The sequence below is a fragment of the Numida meleagris genome, chromosome 11 (assembly GCF_002078875.1).
Source record: "Numida meleagris isolate 19003 breed g44 Domestic line chromosome 11, NumMel1.0, whole genome shotgun sequence".
Lineage (NCBI taxonomy): Eukaryota > Metazoa > Chordata > Aves > Galliformes > Numididae > Numida > Numida meleagris.
The window spans coordinates 18,656,575-18,665,287 of NC_034419.1; the positions used below are offsets into that span (position 1 = coordinate 18,656,575).

At 60.3% G+C, this 8,713-nt stretch overlaps 1 protein-coding gene and 1 long non-coding RNA gene across 3 annotated transcripts; both read left to right on the plus strand.

Annotated features, from left to right (window-relative positions):
* Positions 317-4,049, plus strand: BHLHE40 (basic helix-loop-helix family member e40). 2 transcript variants are annotated; one of them, XM_021409725.1, is made up of 5 exons: positions 319-615; positions 710-779; positions 1,119-1,226; positions 1,586-1,709; positions 2,565-4,049. In XM_021409725.1, the coding sequence occupies exons 1-5, from the start codon at positions 536-538 to the stop codon at positions 3,389-3,391; spliced, it is 1,209 nt and encodes a 402-aa protein (XP_021265400.1). In that variant the 5' UTR covers positions 319-535; the 3' UTR covers positions 3,392-4,049. The 2 variants fall into 2 exon arrangements, with proteins under 2 accessions (XP_021265399.1, XP_021265400.1); XM_021409724.1 differs by having other exon boundaries at positions 317-779.
* LOC110404940 lies at positions 5,277-8,477 on the plus strand. The gene is made up of 2 exons (XR_002442585.1): positions 5,277-7,235; positions 8,098-8,477. It is a non-coding gene; the product is annotated as an uncharacterized LOC110404940 (long non-coding RNA).

The following is an 8,713-nucleotide window of genomic DNA, read 5'->3' on the forward strand; positions in this document are numbered from 1 at the left end:
CACGGGATGGCTCGGCGAGCACGGGAGCAGCCAAAGGGCTCCGGCAGCAGGGATTACCGACTCGCCGCGGGAGTGCCGGAGTGCGGGAGTACGGGAGTGGAGTGCCGAGCTCCTGCCCTGCTCCGCTCCGGGGCGGCGGGGCAGCGCCCGAGGGGCGGCCGGGAAGCAACCAGGGCCGGGGCCACCCGGGGCCACGGGCCGGCAGCTCCGCCTCCCCCCCCGGCACGTTGCACGGCGGAGCGGGCGGGGGGAGGAAGGCCGCCGCTCGCCGACACGTGAGCCTCATGTGACGGCGATGGAGGGAGGGAGGGAGGGAACGGGGGGGGGAGCCCGGCCAGACGTGCCGGGAGTCACAGGGTAACGCACGTCGCCGCCGTCCACCCACTCGGCCGCATTTAACCCGGCCCTCCGCCTCCCTCCGCTCCTCAGCCGGCGAGGCGGGGACGCGGCATGAGCTGCCCGCGCTGAGCTCGGCACCGCTTCGCACCGCTCCGCTCCTCCCGGCTCCCGCGGCACCGCACCGCTCCGCGCCCCCATGGAGCGCATCCCCAGCGCGCAGCCCCCGCCCGTGTGCCTGGGCAAGCTGCCCGCCCTGGAGAGCGCCGATGTGCCGGGGTAAGGCTGCTGGGGGGACAGGACGAGGAGAGCGTCCCCCCGCCGCGGCCCCGGGGACAGGGGTAACCTCGCTGCTTTCGTTTCGCCCGTGCAGGCTGGACTTCGCGCACATGTACCAAGTGTACAAGCCCAGGAGGGGGTTAAAGAGGAGCGAGGACAACAAGGTAACGGGGTGGGCGGTGCGGGGCGGGGGTCAGCGGTCGCTGGGGGGGGGGGAAGAGAGCTGAGCTCCTGCGAGGTGCTGCGGGGCAGGGGGAAGGGGCCTCCGCTCGGCGGTAATTTGGGGGGAAATAAAAAAGAACGGCTGCGTGCTGCGGAGTGGGGGGTGGAAGGGGATCGCGGGTATTTGGGGGGGAGAGGGGTGGGGAAAGGAAAAAAAAAGGAAGAAAGAACCGAGGGTGGAACGCGGAGTGGGTATAGCGATTATTTGGGAGGGGGGAAAAAAAAAGAAAGCAAAAAAGACGGAGGGTGGGTGCGGAGCGCTGACCCGCCGCTCCTTGCAGGACACCTACAAGCTGCCCCACAGGCTGATAGAGAAGAAGCGGCGCGATAGGATCAACGAGTGCATCGCCCAGCTCAAGGACCTGCTGCCCGAGCACCTCAAGCTGACGGTACGGGCACAACGCGCACCGCTCCGGGGCTCCGGGCCCGGCCCTGCGCTGAGCGCTCGGTGCCGGCGGGGGCAGCAGCGCCGAGGCGCAGAGCTCCGCTCGGGGCTGGGCGTCCCCAAATACCCCCGGGGTACGGGGCCGGGGGCTGCCCCGCGGCTGCTGTCTGTGTATTCCGTACATATTCTGGATATTTCTGTTCGCAGGAAGCGCGCCTTGTGCTTTCCCCCAAATGGCAGCGCTGCCCCCGAGCCCCTTCCCCAAATCGCCCCCTCCTCTGCCGTGGGAATGTCTCCCAGCATCCCCCCCCCTCCCCCCCGGTCCCCCCGCAGCGGCCAACGCGTTGTGTCCTTTGCCCGCAGACCCTGGGCCACCTGGAGAAGGCGGTGGTGCTGGAGCTGACCCTGAAGCACGTGAAGGCGCTGACAGCGCTCATCGAGCAGCAGCAGCAGAAGATCCTGGCGCTGCAGAGCGGGCTGCAGGCGGGTGCGTGAGCGCAGTGCGCGGGGCCCGGCCGGGCATGGCGGGGGGCTGCGGGGACACCGGGCATGGCAGGGCTGCGGGGACACTGCGCGGGGAAGGGGGAGGCAGTGCCTCTGCCCTTTGATTGCCGTCGGTTTCTCTCACTTTGCTCGTGGGCTCGTGCGGAACAAGTGCAGCTCTCCGTGGGGTCAGTGCCAAGCGCGCTGTGCGGTCGCTTTAATTTTAAAGTGGATTTTAAGTAGTTTTATTTAAAGCCCGGCTTTGCTGTGATGCCCTCTCCAAAGCCGTTCAGCTCTCTCCATTCGTGACCGCGAGCTTTGGATCCCGGTTCTGCTCTTTCCTTGTGCACAAATGCCGCTGTCTGTGTGCACCTCTCTGTGTCCCTGCACTCTGCAGGCAGAGGGGGCCCGGCACAGCGACTGCTCACTCCCTGCGCTTCCTCCTGCTGTTTGCACATGTGGCACTCACGTGGGTCTGATAAAGTCAGATCTAGTTTGGCCGGGGAGGTCCTGCTGCCCTGCAGGGCAGTGTCAGGGGAGACCTGTTGGTACCGGGGGCACCCGATGGGTCCAGGGGGGTCCTGCCAGCTCTGGGGTGCACTGGCTGTTCCCTCCCCGGTAGAAGTGCTGAATGCAGTAAATGCAGAATTGAAAGATGAAGGGCAAGGATAGAAGTGGATGGAGGGATGTGAACGTAACGGGTCGGATTCTGGTGCATAAGTCTTGGGAATTCAGGTTGACCACTGAGTTTTGCTCTGCTGGCTGCGTCGTACTGGAAGTGTGCTGTCACCTGCAGGTGGTCATGGGAGTATTTGGCGTGCTGTTAATTTTTAATTTCTCCCTGTTAATGTTTCCTCAGGTGACCTGTCAGCGAGGAGCCTCGACTCCAGCCAGGAGATGTTCCGCTCCGGCTTCCAGCTGTGCGCCAAGGAGCTGCTGCAATACGTGGCCAAGCACGACAACAAGGAGCTGAAGGCGGCGCAGCTGGTGGGGCACCTGCACCGCGTGGCGGCCGAGCTGCTGCCGGGCGGCCCCAAGGACCTGAAGGAGAAGGCGGTGCCGGGGGGCAAGGCGGGCGAGGGGCGCGGGCAGAACTGCGTGCCCGTCATCCAGAGGACATTCGCTGCCTCCAGCGGGGAGCAGAGCGGCAGCGACACAGACACGGACAGCGGCTACGGGGGGGAGCTGGAGAAAAGCGACTCCAAACCGGAGCAGCCCTATTTCCCAAAGGATACCGAACTGAAATACGCCGTCCAGGAGAGGATCGGCTCCATCAAGCAGGAGAGCGAGGACCCTCCAGCCAAGAGGAGCAGGCTGGAGGTGCCCGATGATGACAGCCCCTTTGGCGGCGAGGTGATGGGCGCCGCGGGCGGCTTCCTGCCCCCCCACGCCCACCAGCCCCCCCTGTGCCTGCCCTTCTACCTGATCCCGCCGTCCGCCACCGCCTACCTGCCCATGCTGGAGAAGTGCTGGTACCCGGCCTCTGTCCCCGTGCTGTACCCCGGGCTGCCCGCGCCCGCCGCCGCCGCGCTCACCGGCTTTGTGGGCCCCGATAAGCTGTCCCCTCCACTGCTGCTGCCCCAGAGACTGCCCTCCCCGGGGCCCACCCGCTCCCCCATCGACTCCTCGGCCCTGCTGCAGGCGCTGAAGCAGATCCCCCCGTTGAACTTGGAAACCAAAGACTAAGCGCGGCGTGGGTTTTGGTTTTTTGTCCTTTTTTTTTTTTTTTTTCCAGTTTGAGACCGTTTCACTTTTATGCATTGGCTGGAGGGAGGTGTGGGCCGCGGCTCGCGGCGTGCAGGGAGCCACATCCCTGTCCTCTGTGCCAGGGAGCGTGCAGGAGGATGAAGGAGGCACCCGGGTTGGTCGTGCGGAGCTGCTTCCAAAAGGACAAGAAAAGAGCTCGATGCTTTCCGCCCCCCTCTCTGCACCCACAGAATGGGTTGGCTCAGTCAGCTGCCGTGTGTCAAAGCTGTGAAAAAACACCCCGAGAGGCAGATGTGGGGATGTAGGGTCTGGATGTCCCCAGTGGAAGGTATGGACGGCCCTGCTGCAGGGTACGGGTGCCCTCCGTGGTATGTCGGGGGCTCTGAGCTGTAGGGTCTGGGTGACCCTGATGGTACTTTGGGGGCTCTGAGCTGTAAGGTCTGGATGTCCCCAGTGGAGGGTCAGGATGTCCCCCACGGTGCCTTGTGCTGTAGGGTCTGGCTGTCCCCAGTGGTACTTTGGGGGCTCAGCGCTCCCAGCCCGGCCGTGCGCCGGTCAGTGGTTCAGGCAGGCTGAAGATGGGTTTCTCTCCTCACCTTTGCTGATACATATTTTAATAAATAAAAGGTAGATGCTGCTTGGAGGCTTTACGTGGAGTACACCTAATGAATAACGAACCTGAGCCCCGTCCCGTAACGAGCTGCTGGCGGGGGCCGGGCCCGGTCCTGCGAGGTGAGCGTGGCCCAGTTGTGCTAAACCCAGGTGAGGGCTGGGGCACGTCCCATAGATCCCAGCGCTGCGGGGCCCTTCCCTGCAGGTAACGCCATGACACCGTGCCCAGTTTGGCTTCTCTTTTTCTTTTCTTCTTNCCGTGCCCAGTTTGGCTTCTCTTTTTCTTTTCTTCTTTTTTTTTTTTTTTTTTAAACAAACTTTCCCCTGTTTTTTTTTTTTTTTTTTCCTCACTGGTTTTGAGGACCGGTGTCCAGCACAACTCCAGTATGGATTCCCATTTCACCTTCCTGTTGCCCCAGCTGTTGAGATGCACTATGCTTGATTGCAGATTGTGTTCTGACGTTTATTTCATTGGGTTTTTTCTTTTTTTTTTTTTTTTTTTTTTTTTTTTTTTTTTTGGTATACAGTTGTTGCCTTTATTTGTAAAATCCTGTTATAAATATATATATTATATAAATATATTAAAAGGTAAAGCGTTTCAGATGTCTATTATTTGTATAACTACTTGAGCATCAAAGAAGTGTGAAATATGAATGTATCTTTGTTCCCGGGTTGTCCTTTGTTTTTTGAAGAGAAGAGCTTTGTTTTATTCTCTAGGGAGAGGTACAGTGTTTATATTTTGGAGCCTTCTTCAAGGTGGGATATTGTACATATTTTTATCTCGAGTAAATGTTAAGTAGTTGTTTAAAAATACTTAATAAAATAATTCTTTTCCTGTGGAAGATAAGGGTCAGCTTCTGTGCTTTCCAGCAGCTGAGCGGGGTCCCTCTGCGGGGCCTGGGACAGGGGTGGGAGCAGGGACTCCCATGGAGATGGGGCTGTTGCCCATGTTCCAGGGTAGTGCTGATTGATTTTGGGGATGCTCATTGATGGCTTGATTCCTGGGGATGCTCACCGATTGATTTCGGGGATGTTCACTGATCTCTTTCCCATCTGCATCTCTGCGCATCGCTCCCCTCACCGCTTCCAGCTCCGGGTGCACCTGCTCAGGCTGATGCTTTCTCCCCATTCCCTGGATCCAGCTGCTGCTGAGGACCAGTGGGTGCTGCATGCTGGGACACCCCGCTCTGCTCACCACCCCCCCCAGCTCCCAGGGCTGGGACGCCGCTTCCCAAGGACCCAGGTACGGGGGAGCTCCTCCTGCCCTCGTGGTGGGATGGGGTCAATCCCAGTGCTCCACTGCTCTGTGCCGCTTGGGTGCTGGGTCTGTAATCATTTACCCCATGCACATGGGTGGTATATGAGGGGCCTGCTGGGTGTTGGGGGGTTTTACAGTTTGGAAGAGTCGCAAAATCTGGTGACAGCAAAGCGCTGTGCGGGACGGGGCTGCTGCAGCCCTGGGACCTCACTGCAGGATGCACACGCGTGCCCATGCTGCATGGCAGTGAGCGGTGCAGGGCTGCTGTGCACATGGACTTGGGCACTCCGTGTATCCTGGTGCTGGTGTTCGGTTTAATGAGCACTAAATATCGATCTCGCTGAAGGCAACCCCACGTAACCCCCTTTGGGGACGGGACACGGTGCTCAGCACAGCCACGTTTCAGCTCCCTGGTAGCCACTGCGGTTGTCCCTCATCCCCACGGTGCTCAGCCCGCTCCAGGCTCATCTCCATCCCCATCGCTCGCTGGTGGGCACACACCGGGGGAACGGGCAGGAGGGCAGCGCAAGGAGAGGGCAGGGGCAGGTGGGGTCCCCTCGGTGCCACTGCGGTGCCACCCCGCTGCGTGCCAGGGCACGGGGCAGGGACGCGGGGTGCCAGGGCTGCAGGGGGTGGGGCCGTGGGGTGATGGCGAGGCCGCGGGGTGACCCTGGCCCCTCCGCACCGCCCCAGCCCCGCCGGGCGCGCCGCGTTCCCTGCCTTGTTTTCATGGTCTCACCCAGCTCTGACCTGCCTCAAATGTTGACACAATGTCACGTTTCCGACTGCAGCCTTTCATGTGCAGCCGGAGGCTAAATGCGGCGGCTGGTTCCTGGAAAAAGACGTGCCTGGCACCCTTTCAGCAGCAACCCGATCCCCATGCAGGCTTGGCACAGCAGCTGAATAACATGGCAATAACTCTTTCAGCAGCGTTTCAACCCATAAATAGGGCTTCCCGAGCACCCCCTTGAAGGAAGGCGAGGAGGGAGACACAAGGATTATTTAAAAAAAAATTTAAAAAAAAAATTGAAGAAAAACAAACCAGAGCACGAGAAAAGCGAACAGGAGGAAGCAGCCCCATCAGAAACAGATCAAAGGGAAGCGGGGTGACGCTGCACAGGGTCTGGGGAACAGGAGAGGGATTGCCTCAAAAGGAAAGCACTGCACAGGGAGTTTTGCCGCCCGGGCTCTGCTCTGTGCCATCCCCGTGCAGGTTGGGGGGAGCTCTGTGGTGAGGACCCCCGGCCCTGCAGGATGCACTGGGAGCTCCCCACCACCTGTTGGGAAAGCTCCTCCACCGGCCCAGGGTGGCTGCAGGCGTGCCCGGGAGCTGCTGATTTGCATTATGCATGGACCAGGGCCTAAAATAATCCCCAGTGACGCACTTTTTTTTTTTTTTTTTCCTGTGATTTTTTTTTTTTTCTCCTTTTTGTTTCTTTCAGAACTCCATTTTTTGTGACTTTTCAGGAACGGGCATCCCAGGGGCTCCTGGCTCCCCAAACCGGGGCAGGCACGGGGCACGGAGCGGGGACGCAGCCCGGGTGGGAGCGGTGCCCTCCTGCGCTGCCCCCGCTCTCGTCTCCCAGCGTGTAGCTACAAGTGCCATGTGTTTACAAACGCAGCATTGCAAGATCCCTTGAACTGTGTCCTAGTACAAAAGAGGCTTTGAAACAAGAACCACGTTGTCATGGCATGTTTCAGGCCAGCAGCACCAGACTGAACCAGATAATTGCTGTTTCTCCTTTAGCTACTGTGTTGTGGGAGAAGGCGTAAGGTTGAGCAAGGCTCGGCCCTTGATGGGGGCTCGGGGCTGAGAGGGGGTGGTTGGGGCTGGGGTACAATGGGCTCTCAGCACACCCACGGTGGGGTCTGAGGAACCAGGAAGGAAAGGTACAGGCACAGCGCGGTGTGAAAGGCAGCGGATTCCTGGAGCATTGCTGGTCCTTGGCACAGGTACAGAGCTCGTGTCGGTGCCTTTGCCTGAGGATGTGCACAAAGTGAATGAATGTGGCTCTGAGCAGCTCAGGGAGGATTTAAGGTTGGGATCCCAGCACGGATCGCAGCCCCACACTCCTCAAATGGGAGCTGTGCTGGGATGGGACTTTGATGGCAAAACGTCACAACGGCCCTTTGCTTCTTTCCCTGCTCGCTAGCAGCCTGTCACCCTTTCCATGGTTTAAATGAGTGTCCAAAGGTCACAGTGAACTCAAGTCCCTGCCCAGTGGCTCATGTTGTCCAGTGAATAAGAGTGGGTGTGCGGTGCCTGCATCAAAACTCCCTCCTGCTGTGGAGCAGGGCATGGGGCAGCGCTGAGCTGTGAGCCTGCTGTGCGTGCCCTTCTCCTGGGCGGGAGCGGGGCCACGGGGATGCTGCCATGGGGATGCTCACCCAAGGGATGAGCTGCCCTGATGGATGCTTCCCCAGGGATGCTTACCCCGAGGGATATTTGCCCCAACGGATGCTGCCCCGAGGGATGCTCGCCTCGAGGGATATTCACCCAGAGAGATGTTTACCCTGAGGGATGCTCACCCCAAGGGATGCTGCCCCAAGGGCCACCCCAGCCCCTCCACCTCCCCCGCAGGGCGTTTCAGACTTGCAGCCACCACAGCTGTGTGCAATGCTCTGAGCAATCTGTCAGCTGCGGCCGATGAGGGGAAGACGTGACCGAGCAGTGTGTCGCAAGGGGCAGGGGCACACAGCTGGGGCTGATGACGGGGAGCAATGGCAAGCTGTTAACACCGGGCCATTTCCTCCGCTGCTGCCTGCACAGAGCCCACGCTGATTTTCTGCATTTAGTCGCTTTGCTCACTTCCAGGTGCTCGTCCCAGGGGCAGGCGGTGGGGCCGCTGCCCAGCGCTTCCCGCTTATCCCTGGATGCGCTCCAGCGCACGTGAGCAGCACGAGCCCGTGGGGAGTGCCGGGAGGCGCCGCTCGGAGGGGCTTTCCAGCCACATCCACGTCTGAACCTCGCAGTGAGGCGAAGGCGTTGGGGAGAGGCCGAGATGGAGATCTGCTCACATCCCGGAGCGCTCGGAGCGATGACTCAAAGGATTCCTGGCGTTACTGCGCTGCGAGGTGCAGCGCGCTGCCACCGCCGCCGTCAGCAGAACTGCGCTCCCTCGGACAGCTGCGAGCGCTCGCAGGTTTATAGGGCTTATTAGGCAATTTCCTATTAAAAATGTTTATGTGAACATATAAATATTCATTTATGCAGAAATTGTCTGGCCCTTTGCACGCAGAGCGGCGGAGAGGACACAAATTGTCGTAAATCCATCAGAACTCAGGGCTGCGCTGAGCGGGGCGGGTGCTGGGCAGGGGTGGGGTTGGGGCTGGGGCTGGGGCTGGCTGAGCAGCAGCTGCGGGTGCTGCAGGAGCTGTGTGCTGGGTTTTCTCTGCTGTGATTTCCCAATGGCCGCAGGAAGAGCAAGCAC